We start from the raw sequence: 14,660 nt of genomic DNA, 5'->3' as shown, positions 1-14,660 counted from the left end.
GGCTCAAGTAGAATGATCTGGGGAAAGCACCCAGTGTTAATACTGTTTGAGAGTATGAAACGAAGAGGCAGGAAAAAAGTTATTCCATATTTAACATCTGAAAGGGGAGTCAAAAATAAACACTTTTCTTAAAAATTAAACCAAATGGTAAGTCCATTATATAAACTTATTAATAAGAAATATCAAGCTTTGCAATATTTTTCTAATTGTCCATGTCATTTTGTATCATTCTCTCTGTTATCCTTAACCCTCTGTAGTGGTGCTTCCACTGATTTTAATCCATTGATATCGGTCACTGATTGTTAATTTTATGTGTCAACTTAACTGGGCCACTGGGTGCCCAGACATTTGGCCAAACATTATTCCGATGTGTCTGTGAGTGTGTTTCTGGATGAGATTCACCTTTCAATCAGTAGACTTGAGTTAAGCAGATCACCCTCCCTAATGTGGGTGGGCTGCATCCAATCAATTGAAGGTCAAAAGGCCGAGTAAGAGGGAATTGCCTTGGCCTGACTGAGTTGGGACATTGGCGTTTACTTGGGTCTCAAGCCTGCTGGGTTTTGGATCGGCTCTTATACCATCAGCTCTCCTGTGTGTGTGTGTGTGTGTGTGTGTGTGTGTGTGTGTGTGTGTATATCTAATGCAGGGTCTCTCAAAATGTTCCCATTACTTCCTTTTTTTTTTTTCTTAATTTTATTTCTTTCTTTCTTTTTTGGCTGCATTCGGTCTTCATTGTGCGCGGGCTTTCTCTAGTTGTGGCGAGCGGGTGCTACTCTTAGTTGCGGTGTGCGGGCTTCTCATTGCGGTGGCTTCCCTTGTTGTGGAGCACAGACTCTAGGCATGCGGGCTTCAGTAGTTGTGGCACGCAGGCTCAGTAGTTGTGACTCGTGGGCTCTAGAGTGCAGGCTCAGTATTGTGGCACACAGGCTTAGTTGCTCCACGGCATGTGGGATCTTCCCGGACCAGGGCTTGAGCCCGTGTCCCCTGCATTGGCAGGCAGATTCTTAACCACTGCACCACCAGGGAAGTCCTTTTTTGTTTTGTTTTGTTTTTTTATACATCTTTATTGGAGTATAATTGCTTTACAATGGTGTGTTAGTTTCTTCTGTATAACCAAGTGAATCAGCTATACATATACATATATCCCCATATCTCCTCCCTCTTGCGTCTCCCTCCCACCCTCCCTATCCCACCCCTCTAGGTGGTCACAAAGCACTGAGCTGATCTCCCTGTGCTATGCGGCTTCTTCCCACCAGCTATCTATTTTACATTTGGTAGTGTATATATCTCCATGCCACTCTCTCACTTCGTCCCAGCCTACCCTTCCCCCTTCCCCCTCCCCGTATCCTCAAGTCCATTCTCTACGTCTGCATCTTTATACCTGTCCTGCCCCTAGGTTCTTCAGAACCTTTTTTTTTTTTTTTTTAGATTCCATATATATGTGTCAGCATACGGTATTTGTTTTTCTCTTTCGGACTTACTTCACTCTGTATGACAGACTCTAGGTCCATCCACCTCACTACAAATAACTCAGTTTCGTTTCTTTTTATGGCTGAGTAATATTCCATTGTATATATGTGCCATATCTTCTTTATCCATTCATCTGTCAATGGACACTTAGGTTGCTTCCATGTCCTGGCTATTGTAAACAGAGCTGCAATGAATACTGTGGTACATGATGCTTTTTGAATTATGGTTTTCTCAGGGTATATGCCCAGCAGTGGGATTGCTGGGTCATATGGTAGTTCTATTTTTAGTTTTATAAGGAACCTCCATACTGTTCTCCATAGTGGCTGTATCAATTTACATTCCCACCAACAGTGCAAGAGGGTTCCCTTTTCTCCACACCCTCTCCAACATTTATTATTTGTAGATTTTTTGATGATGGCCATTCTGACTGCTGTGAGGTGATACCTCATTATAGTTTTGATTTGCATTTCTCTAATGATTAGTAATGTTGAGCATCCTTTCATATGTTTGTTGGCAATCTGTATATATTCTTTGGAGAAATGTCTATTTAGGTTTTCTGCCCATTTTTGGATTGGGTTGTTTGTTTTTTTGATATTGAGCTGCTTGAGCTGCTTGTAAATTTTGGAGATTAATCCTTTGTCAGTTGCTTCGTTTGCAAATATTTTCTCCCATTCTGAGGGTTGTCTTTTTGTCTTGTTTATGGTTTCCTTTGTTGTGCAAAAGCTTTTAAGTTTCACCATACACAAAAATAAACTCAAAATGGATTAAAGACCTAAATGTAAGGCCAGACATTATAAAACTCTTAGAGGAAAACACAGGCAGAACACTCTATGACAAAAATCACAGCAAGATCCTTTTTGACCCACCTCCTAGAGAAATGGAAATAAAAACAAAAATAAACAAATGGGACCTAATGAAACTTAAAAGCTTTTGCACAGCAAAGGAGACCCATTACTTCTTCAAAGGAACCAAACATACTCACCCAGTGTGTTCCTTTTTCCACGTCTTTACTTTGGGTGTTTTCCTTCCTTTCCCATTCCAAATTTTCTCTTCTCCACAATCTAATTTTATCAAAATCCTACTCGTCATTCAGGGTTCAGTTCAAATACAAACTTTACTATGAAAACTCTCCAGGTATCCCATGCCAGAAATAAGTCTTTCTGTACCTATACTAATGCATGATGCACGTTCTGTTCTTTTATAATCCAAATAAGAGGCATTAGGGGTAAAGTGGTCTGGGCAAGGGGTGCTTAGTGGCTTTACACAGGAAGTGCATGATTCTGTGCAGATGTGTGGATCTGATTTCAGTTCCAGTTCTAAAAAGAAAGTTACTTATTTGGCTAAGGATGTTTTTAAAACACTATGTTCATGACCATAGCTTATGGAGATTGTAACCACCAGAGTAGAAGACCACTAATCTAGAAAGAGAACAAATCTACCAGAGAGACCACAATAAACAGAGCACTCATAGCAGAGACACAGAAAATGCTCTGGGTTGTTATACAGGTTTCAGGCAGAAGGAAACACTCGAGGGCAGACTACCGTGCAGTGGTCAAGAACAACATGGACAAAAAGAACAAGAACAACAAAAGGAACCCTGTTGTGACAAAACTATTCTGTTGGACCACCTCAGTTAAGGGAGATCAGCTGTTTGTTGAGAGGAGGAATGGGACACTGACACTAATTCTTCAGTGTATCTTTTATATGTCATTGTGTATTTCCCATTAGAGTAAGGATTTAACCATCAATAACAAATCTTTATCATTTTTATAAAAGTCTAAACTGATGAAGCTCTTTAGTTATTGTTCTACTTACTGTAGATTCTTGCTTCTACCTAACCATTCACATCAAGATTTTGGAGAGCTGGGTAGGAATAACCAAGTGAGTAGCATTCCTGGCTTAGTGTGCTGTATGGTCCATTTTATTTTGTAGGTGTTTGAATAATCCATATTTTGCTTTCCCCAAACTAAGTCATAAACCTCTAGAGGCTTGTAATTGTACTGCTTTTATCTTCTACACTATAGGTAATAATAAGTCAATTACTGAATAAAGTGTTTAATTATAATTCTAATTGTTTTTCTTCCATTTGTAATCCCATGACTATCTAAGTGGATGCCAACCACAGCCCCAGGAGCTGGACAGGACAGGTTACTAGCCCTCATTTTAGAGAAAACTGGGGTTTGTAGAAGTTAGATCAGAAAGACAGCGATGGATCCAGGAATCCTCATCCACAGCAGCATAATTTCCTCAAATCCTCCAAATTAAAAATGAGAAGGAAGGAAGGGAGGGAGGGAGGGAGGAAAGAAAGAAGAAAGAAAGGAGCAAAGGAGGAAAGAATTTTTAAAAATGAAGAAAGAAAAAACACTCCTAGGTTAAGTAACATTTGGTTTTCCTTATTAAAACTCATATTTGTCTACCAGATATATTATCCCCATGAGCACACACTAATGATGAAACCTAGCCAAGAACCAGAAGCATTTTAACTAAGTCACATTTTAATACTACTGATACATATTTCTTGCATAAATATAAAAAGTTTATATCAACAATGTAACTCAGATCTCAAATTACCCTTGATTTTCACAGTCCTGAGAGTGTACAAAGGTTTAAGAATTACTGCAGTAAGAAGTAAGATGAGATTTTCTTTCTCTACTGGCCTACTGTCTTTGCTTATATGTTTTGTTTCAAATAAGGCAAGTCAAAATGTGTCCTGTATGTTAGTTGAAAATCCTAGACCTTAGGTACAACAAATATGTACACGTAGATGTTGATCACAGTCTCATGAGGACTATCCTGCATAAAATAAAATGTGGGTTAATTCCCAGAATCAAAATGATTAAGGAAATCAAGTAATGGAACAAAATACTGATTAAAACGTAGTGTGGAATTCTGAACAAGATACCTTTCCAAATGTAATTAAAAGTAGAAAGAAAAGCATTACATATTTGATGTCAAACCCAGTTTGGAACTGTATCATCTAATCTTCAAGACTGAAGAATCAAAGATCTATAAAATCTAGGATGTAAAAAGGGAAACTTAGTCTTCCTCTAATTCAACCTATTAATTTTTTAAACAGCTTTACTGAGATATAACTCAGATACTGTACAATTCACCCATTTAAAGTATATAATCCACTGTTTTTAGTATATATACAGGATTGTGCAACTATCACCATAATATAATTTTAGAACATTCTCTCCTCCAAAAGAAACCACATACCTATTAGCATTCACTCCCCATTCCATCTCCAACCCAAGGAAACCACCAATCTACTTTCTATCTCTATAGATTTGCATATTCTGGACATTTCATATAAATGGAATAGTATAATATGTGATATTTTGTGACCAATTTCTTTTACTTAGCAAATATTTTCAAGGTTTACCATACTGTATCAGTATTTCATTCCTTTGTATTGTTAAACAGTATTCCACTGTACGGATCTACCACATTCATTTATTCATTTATCAGTTGATGGACATTTGGGTTGTTTCTACCCTCTGGCTATTTTGAACAATGCTACTGTGAACATTCGTGTACAAGTTTTTGTTTGGAAGCACATTTTCATTTCTCTTGGGTATATACCTAACTGTGGAATTGTTGGATCATGTGGCAACTCTTTGTATAAACATTTTTCCGAAGAAGATATACAAATGACCAATAAACACATCAAATGACGATCAACCTAGTCATTTGTAGAGATAAAGAAAGTCAGACCTAGGAAATTTAAATGATGTATCCCAAGCCAGTTAGATGGCTAGTGGCCAGTGAGGTCTAGACTAACCTTACACAGGAAAATTATTACAGGATTTGGATACAGAAAGACATGGATCTGTATACAAGAGTTTACTTGCACACTTAACCTCTTTGAGCATTGGTTTCTTCATCTATAGCAAAACCTATTCCATAGGATTATTGTGAAAGTTAAATGAGCTAATATAATATCCTATCATAGAACCTGGCATCTAATAAGTCATCAATATATGTGAATTTCATTCCTTTCCATTATTCTATGCGTCCCTAGCATAAGGACTCTATGGTATTTAAGCGTGAAGTCATGTATGTGTTTCTGGTGAGGTGTCCTCTAGTAAACTACCTATGATCTAATCAAAACCTATATGTATGACTCAGCCTTGAAGGATACCAGTAATCCCAGTACCTGGATTGGAACTCTTCTTCCTTGGAATGATAAAATATCTCTCATTTCCAAAGACAATCTCTCCCAATAGAGTGTAGCAGTTAAGAGTCATACTCCTAAAGTTAGAATCCTGAATTCCTCACTTGCTTCCTAATACACACATTATTTAACATCTCTAAATTTCAATAAAATGTAGATAATAATAATAACACCCACCTCATAAACTTCCATGAGGTCTAAATAAGATAATTCATGAAAAAGTACCTAGTACAGTGCCTGGCACATGGTATAAGCTTCATAAATGCAGGTATCATCATTATCACCCTTGTCACTGTCATTTTCATCATTATCCTCATCTTACCTAGTAAGGCCTGATATTCTGTTCTTACTCTTTAACTAACAGTCAATTAAAAATATATATTTTACTTCTTTTATGTAAGTCAAGGACATTTTTCACTCTAGAACTCTCAAAAAAAAAAAAAAAGCAATTCAAATCTAGACTCCTGTGAAATCTCACCCAATTTAAACCTTTGGCCTTAAGTAATTAGAAAAAAAAAGTCTCTTCCAAAACTGAAGACAGCTAAAGTGTGGTACAAGCATAATCACTACCTTGTTCAAACATGTAATACGAAAAATCCAAGACAACATATGCATTAAGAGAGGTCAAATCAGGCGAATCTTAGGAGCTACTTCTGGTGAGAGCACAGGAGGAGGAGGGAGTGGCAATGAGGAGAGAGCCTGGAAGCTTCCTCATTTGTCCAAAGCAGACATCACTGAATAACCAGGAATCTACAGGTGACAAGTTTCATTCATTCATCAAACTTGTTTTGAGAATCTTCTATATGAATGGCACTGGGGTTGAAGAGGGGGTAATTAAACAATAAACAGGAGAACTCTCAAGAAGGGGATCATCTGCTTGGGAAGATAAAATAAGTTAATAACTATACCATGAGACAGATGGGGATAGCTGTCATGAAACACTGCAAGGGAGACTCTATGGGGAGTCGCTTATGCCTGGAGAGCCAAGAGCAATCCACCCAATATGCTGCCCTTCGATGATGTGTCTAAAAGCCCCCACCCCCTCAACTATGGTAGGAGACCCTACCACAGGCTCCCAGAGCACCTTTTACTACCTTCACTGTAATTGCTAGAAGATATGCATTCACCCTCCTCACTGGTGAGAGGCAGGGTAAAAGCACAGACTTTGGAGCTGGACGTCTTGAGTCAAATCCAATTCTATCACATACTAATTATAGGACCTTGGTCAATTTGCCATGCTATGCTTCAGTTTCCTCTTCTAGAAAATATGGATAAAAATAGCAGTTATGTACAAGGCTGCTGTGAGTATGGAAGGAATTAATCTAAGTGCTTATAACATGTGTAGCACACAGCCAATGCTACATACTACATAATGCTACACTGTTAGCTTGTATCATTGTTATCACAGTGGCATGTACATAGTAGGCATTCAGAAGTGTGCTGAATGGCAAAACAAATGAAAACACAAAAGGAAGATGTTGCACTTGAGAAGACAACATGGAGCCAAATTTCATAAACCTGAGCAGCTAAGTTTGACAACGTTCCTCTTAAGAACCATTTCTTTTCATGCAGATGAGGATTTGGCCATCCTATTCCATGTCAATTCTAGAAATCAGTCATCACTGTGGGGGAAAAAAAACTCATAGTATTTAATAGCTTTCGATGTTATATTAAATGGGGCAAAAAGTTTACTCCCTTTAAATGTTCTACAGGTAAAGCTATTCATTAAAAAGGGGAGCTAAAATTTCAGGCTGGAAGAAAACCTATTAACTGCCTAGAGGATGGGAGCCATGACTTTTAAAGTACAGTCAAAAGCAGCACAGCCAAATACAGACATGGCAAGAGCCTTTCCCAAATGTTCTTTTAAGCTATTTTAGTTCATTGGAAGCCAATCATTTGTACAGGAAGGATAGGGGAGAAGCACAGGGAGATATACCTGCTTTCACTAAGGTACCCAGCTTAGCTAAAAACCTTATTAAAGTCCAAATGCACAAAGTAGAGGAATCAGGCTAAAGTGATAATCTTTCAGGCCTGTCTGATAATCCATTTTGTCCACAAGGCCAGGGGTCCTTCCACATCTTTCATGCCACACAGCATTCAAATGCAAAGCCACCAACAGACTGTGAGGTCAGCTATCTACCAGCCCACATCCAGGGCTCTTTACAATGCCTACAACTTCAGGCTGAAACCCCAAATGAATCCAAACCTTCAGGAAAAGATGGATGGTTATGTTACCCACACAGCTGAGATAATGTTTACCTCTGTTTAACTATCAAAACTTTATAAAAGCTATGAGACAGAATTTGTTCTTAAGAATACATCGTAACTCATCTTAAATAGTATCCTAAGTTTAACTTTTCTCAAGGTTCAGGTGTTATTAATAAGAAGCTCTCTCCTGAAGCGTGTCTGGCAAGTTGTGACTGGCAAGAAAGGAACCTCCCCTTCCGTGTCTGCATGATAAGTTCCCGATTCCCTTTAGCTAAGGATACAAAATGACTTAGCAAGTTAAGTCTCTATATAGAGCAGAAATACATGCAGTGTTATCTCAACTTGGGTTTCCCTGGACCTATGGTTCTCTAACGAGTATAGCTCCTCATGACACCAGGTAAAATATTGTCAGAGTTGAGAACAGAGCTGAATTCTTCGTCTGCAAATGCTCTTTTATATGTAGGTATAATACCATCAATATTTTCCAAAGTCCTTTCTTGGACCACCTGTGCCCTTCCATTTAGTAGAATGTTTACAAACACTGGGCTCTCAGGCTGTTGACCCATACTCAGCACCAGCAAAGCGACATCCTCCTCTGGAAGGAGAGAGCACAGGAAGTGCCGTGTCCCTGCCTGCAGTTCCTAGTGTCCTGGAAAGGCTTCCCTGCCATGCCCACCTGACTCTGATACAACGCCATTCTATCTGTGGTCCAGGGACCTAATCACAAATCCATTCTCTTTCATCTATTCTACTTCATGCTTGCCACTTCTAATCTTCTCTAGGCTGGGAATTAGAGGTTTACTAAAAAAAAGTTTACAGAAATCAAGTCAATAGTTTCAATGAAAGTCTGAGGGGTTCCTCCCATGCATTAAAATACATACATGTACTTTGTAGTATCTAATTTGACTGCTTATAAGTTCTTAAATAAGATTGTTGGAAGCTGAGTTCAGGATGAGTAAGATGCTACTGTGGTATTATTGCCAGAGGGTACTTTGGGGGAGAACGGCATTTATTGAGTACTTTCCACATTCCATTCGCCTTGAATGCTCTTCCCTGATATGGTTTACTTCTCACCTCGTTCAAGTCTGTGTGCATGTAGAGCCTTATCTGTGAGGCCTTTCGCAGCCACCCTGTATAAAATAACCCTCCACTCCTGCCTTTCTCTAGACCCTGTCTCCTGCTTTCTTTTAAATCATAGCTTTAATCAGCTCTTGGCATGCTACGTATTTACTTATCTGCCCATTGCCCATCTCTTTCCATCAGAATGGCAGTTCCATGGAGTCGTTGGCTTATCTGTTTTGCACAGGTGCTCAATAAATATTTGTTGAATGAAAAAGTCAAGCACAGTTATTGTAAATATCTTGTCAATTTAATCCTCCCCACCCTACAAGTCACATATTTCAAGCCTTTTTATAGATAGGGAAACTGAGGTTGGTTACTCAATACTTGGAGAGCATAATGTGGTGGTTAAGAGCATGGACCCTTGAACCAGACTGCCTGGGTTACAGCCCAGCTCAGACACTGCTCACCTCTGTGACACTGGGCAAGTCACTGAACCATTCTGGACCTGGGACCCTTTATATGTAAGTAGCAATAATAATAACAGTATTGCCTTACGGAGTTGTTGAGAAGAGCTTAACACATATAAAGGGCTTAAACAGTTCATGGCTCATAGTAGGTGCTGAACGAGAGTTAATAAATAAAATCGTAGCTGAGAAACACCTTATAAGAATTACTAACTTTCTCATTCTGATTTCTTACTTATACAACAACCTCCTGATTACAAGCCAGCTTTCTGGTTCATCCGTCGAAGAAGGAAGTACGGATGTGGTTACCCGGCCTGTGTGAGAGTTACGTATTTCTCATCATAAATTCATCAATCTGTGAATCTTGTTTAATGTGCTAACAAAACCAGGGTTCTGAATAAACAAGACTGAGGCCCAAACCCTGACGGTGTCACAGACACACCTTGTGCTGTCGCTTAGCAACCTCCTAGCCACCTTCTCCAAACACTGCCGCAACTTGTATTCAACTACCCACAACACAAGCTGTATAGCTAGGAGAAGGAAGTGTTGTTGCCCAAGAAACCTTTTCTCTAATCAGTAGAAAATGGTGAGAGATTACAATTCAAAGAAAATCCAGGGGAAGTGAGTGTTTTGCCCAACAAGTGCCCTCACAGCCATCCACCGCATACACTACTTCAGAAGAGTGTAGCAATGGTTCATGGTATCAAACAACCTGCTTGTCCAGGTTTCCCTTGAACCAGGTCACACAGGGCTTTCAACCCTCACTTGAAGGGTAGGGCCCAGTGCCAAAGCCACAAGCAGCCCACAGTCACACGGAGGCTTCCCCATGGCAACTCCCGCAAGTTACCTTGCCCTGATGATCGTGTTTCATTTCCCAGCCCCTCGGCAGCTCCAGTTGTTTGTTTGCAAACATGTTGAGGAATCCCACAAGGTCCCGGTTATGCTGGTAGCGTTCAAAGTGGTGGGTGTCCCGCCGGACTTTGGTGATCATGTGCTTCAAACACGTGTTGTTTGTAAACATGCGGTAGGCACTCTGGAGAGGATGGAAAAACAATGTTAATCTGCTTTGGGACATGCAAAAGCAACATATATACTCCCATGGGCATATTTAATCTTTGGATGGTATACAGGCTTCAATGTAACTCTAGACCCACACATGGAAATAGCAGACAAAGCAAAATAATTTTGCTCAAAATAAAATAGACTACAGAAAATCAGGGAGTCTTCACTAATGATTCTAGTTTTCTAAGGAATAAGAATGCTGTCGAGTCTCATTTTACAGGTGATGTAAGATCCTAAAGTTGGTTTTAGGCAAAACCCACACAGTCGAAATCACACCATGCTGGAGACAAACATACCACCTCACAGTGAGCCCCAATACAGCCAGTGTTTCCTCCAGTACAGGAACAGATCATTGGCTCTTTGGGTGAGTGCCAATGAAGCAGCTGGCGTAACATTTAGGAGCCAAGTTGTATGAAAAAATGCTTGGCCATGTATTTGAATATTGGAAGTACATGCAATGGGCTGAGTTGTTCTCACTGAGAGTCATATTCAGCTGAGACCAGAGTAGACTGGAGTTTTTCATCTCACTCCCGCTTGGAGGCATAATCTCAGTAAATGGAATGGTAGGCAGAACTACCTGGACTGTATAACTCAGTATTTTTTTTTTCTTTCTCCCTCTCTTTTTCCTGTGTGTACACACACACACACAGACATATATACATATATATCGCTAAATTTACATGATTGAAATACACATTTAATAAAACTCCATTATACCAGCACATACAAAAAAGTGATTGTTTTGTAAAAGTATCTCATGATACTGAAAGAAGAGTCCAAAAAAGGGCCATGGGCTGTCTGCATATGAGTCAGGCAACAAATATTCAATGCACAATACCATGTGCCAAGCAGTAGAAAAGGAGTAACTGTATAGAGCTATTTCCTTAAGTCATCAGAGGGAATGTGATATTCATGAAATTGACCAACCGTGAATGATCTCTCCTGGAATGCTATTCTCCTCACGTAGATTCAAAGGGCTTTGGATTCCTCTTATCTTTAGTGTCCCAGGGACACCAGACTAAGTCTGGAGGCCTTCAGGCTTTACTTCATGGGTTCTGTTATTTATTTCCTTTTAGACAGACCAAGGCAAACCCAAAAGAAACCAGAATCCCTGGAAATCGTTTCACGTTAATAAACATTTACTGTGCTGGTTATTGAAGATAAAAGATAAATGAGTATGAGGACAGTCAACAGTGCTCCTGTCTTTCCAGGGTCCCTCAGGATGTGCCATGTCCAGGTCAAAGCATTTATTGCCGATGGGAATCCCTCTAGAGCTTTCTTTTCTTTGGTACAGTGAGCACAGCAACCGGCCATGTTTGAAATAGTGGCTGCTTCCCAGTCTGGGTTCCCGGGTCTCTGAAGGCTACAGGGATCAGAGAACCCTGACAACCCAATTTGGAATGAGAAACAAACCTTTGCTGGCTTAAGCCACTGAGAATTTTTGGTCACCGTTATTGATGTATAACCTAAACTACATAAAGTAACTTTTCTACCATTATTCTGATTGATTCGCTGTCATTGTATACTTTTTGCTTTGCATGAAAATATTTTTCCTCTATCAAAATGGAAGGAAGGGAAGAAGGAAGGGAGGGAGGGAGGGAAGGCCAGCCACATTAAACTGTCCTCAAATAGTAGTGTGCTAGTTCCTTAGTACACCTGAGTAGAAAATATTTTGAGGTCACATTTCAACCTGACAGTCTAAATGAGAGGAGGTTTGATGGCTGTGAGAAATTATGAGGTTCAGAGCACAGAGCACTGCCAAAGCAGGCAGGCCCGTGCAGGGGCTCTGGGCAATTAGAGAGCACGAGAGAATAAGAAAATGATACCATGAAAGCAGAGAAGGAGACTAATAAAAGAAGTTGGAGGGTGTCAGAGACAAACGTTAGCTAACTCACAGTTTAGCCTGTGGCTGACCCTTCCTTGGATTCTTACGTACAATCAGCAAGGCATCTGTTTTCTGCATTTGGCTCCATGTTGCTGATATATTTTCACAGAAGCCATTACAAGCACAGAGGCCAGAGACCACACTAGCTTCTGTGATGGCGATGGTAATGAACTTTCAAGTCATACTCCCTAATGAGTCTCTCTGGGGACAAATTATTGCAGGATAATTCTGTCAGATAAATCATGTCATTAACTGTCTTCTAAATAGGTGTATGTCCTGTCACCCTTCCTTCTCCTTCCGCCCATTAAAATAAGAGGCCACATCCTGATTCTTTATCTAGAGCACCAGAAATGCTCCTCACTGTGCTAAAGAAAAGCAGCAGAACTTCATTAGGGCAAGCAGTGGTAATGAGGTGAAGGAACCCACTCCAGCCTCAGGCACGAAGCAACTCCCTAGGGTTGGACAGCTCTTTAAGCACAGGAGTCTTAAGGCTGGTCTTATAATTAATTATGTCCTTTCATCTTCCTCCTCTCCACTCAGTGAGACGTGTAATAGAGTGCCAAGTTCAACGGATCTTTGCAAAAAGCATCTACCAAAGTAAATTAAGTGTAAGGAAGATTTCTCTCATCAGTAACCAGCAAACAACCTTTAGAACCACAGCTTTTTCAAGTCTGAATAATATGCACATGACTATTAGGGTCTATTTAAAACACATAAGGCAAACAGGAACACCCCTCTAGACTGCTACATGTCTATAAGAAACTACATACATACTTATTTACATATATATATTTACTTATACATGTATATATGTATGTATTTGTAACATTTATACAGGTCTATGCTTATATACACATGTTTATTCTATTTTTGAATATATATTTTATATGTTTATTTAATATATATAGTATTGTTTTAAATATATATATTTTAATTTTATTATTATTTATTCATTTTTGACTGTGTTGGGCCTTCATTTCTGTGCGAGGGCTCCCCCCAGCTGCGGCAAGCAGGGCCCACTCTTCATCGCGGTGCCCGGGCCTCCCACTGTCACGGCCTCTCCCGCTGCGGAGCACAGGCTCCAGACGCGCAGGCTCAGCAGCTGTGGCTCACGGGCCTAGTTGCTCCGCGGCATGTGGGATCTTCCCAGACCAGGGCTCGAACCCGTGTCCCCTGCATCGGCAGGCAGACTCTCAACCACTGTGCCACCAGGGAAGTCCTATAGTATTGTTTTAAAATATATATTTTATATATGTATATACATATATATATGATCTGAAATATAAATATCCTTTCTGAGTAATTTTGTTCAGAAAAGATATTTATACTCCAGTTCATACAGAACTATGGTGAGGATTCTAGTCACAGCTCATGGACAGAGACAAAGAAAGTAATTTACTCTCTGCCTCAATTTGCTCAACTATTATAAGACAGGATAATAGCAACTGCCCTGATTTCTTCATAGGCATGTGGGATTTAAATCCAGTGGAACAAAGGATGTAAAAGTGCTTTGAAGAGGTAAAAATCACTGTAAAAATATAGAGTGGAAATAAGTACAAGAATACATAAGGGATTATACCTATCATAACTACATTCTAACAGATGAATGATAGTACTAAAACTGTTTTCTACTTTCAGTCATTGAAGATCTTGGGTGAGCATCCCACTTTCTGTTAAGGGAAGAAGGGTCTCATAACCTCTCACTAATTATGTGCTAAGCCCTGTGCTAAACCCTGAGGATACAGAGATGAGCACAGCCTGATCACTCAAAGGGATGGAGAAGGAAAATTATAGGGGGAGGTGGGAGGAAGGGGTTCACTGGAGGCAGAAAGTAGAGCTTGGGAAACAGAGGCCACAGTAGCAGTGAAAATACTGAAACACACTGATAGAACTAGCAGAGCTAAGAATGACAGCAGTCCAAAGAGTTGAGAAATACTAAACAGGTGGGATTAGGTTGAAAGAGCTTCGTCTTCAGGCATCTTTATTCTCCCTCTGGGGTTCAGTGGGTCTAACTGGAAAGGGATCCTTTTCTGTGTTTGAGTTGTTGTTTTGTTTTGGTCTTATAGGAAAAATATGCAGTAAAGGGATCTGATCTTCTACCTGAAACAAAAGTAGAGTAGGAAAGGGCAAATGGACCTATTTCACAGCAGTCTCATGATAATGCACAGAACGATCTCACCTGGGAAGCTGCTGCATGTGGACTCACAAGCAGTGAGGCAAGTTGGCAACTGTTAACAGTAGACAGAGCCCCTTTAAATGAACCCTAAAGGGTGTAAAGTTTTCTTGTCCTTGGATGTGATTTAAAATGTCCATTTTGATCATCCCTTCTCTA

At 39.8% G+C, this 14,660-nt stretch overlaps 1 protein-coding gene across 9 annotated transcripts in view; it reads right to left on the bottom strand.

Annotated features, from left to right (window-relative positions):
- Window positions 1–14,660, bottom strand: part of HECW2 (HECT, C2 and WW domain containing E3 ubiquitin protein ligase 2) — a 433,539-nt gene that overhangs the window by 120,913 nt on the left and 297,966 nt on the right. For all 9 annotated transcript variants that reach the window (XM_082397296.1, XM_082397294.1, XM_082397295.1 and 6 more), the window contains one exon: window positions 10,229–10,414. In XM_082397296.1, coding sequence (XP_082253422.1) covers window positions 10,229–10,414 — 186 coding nt within the window. The remainder of the gene's footprint in view (window positions 1–10,228; window positions 10,415–14,660) is intronic.

The sequence above is a fragment of the Balaenoptera borealis genome (assembly GCF_965194805.1).
Source record: "Balaenoptera borealis genome assembly, chromosome: 6".
NCBI classification, from domain to species: domain Eukaryota; kingdom Metazoa; phylum Chordata; class Mammalia; order Artiodactyla; family Balaenopteridae; genus Balaenoptera; species Balaenoptera borealis.
Note: the sequence above shows the minus strand (reverse complement) of the source record. Positions and strands in the feature narration are given on the sequence as shown.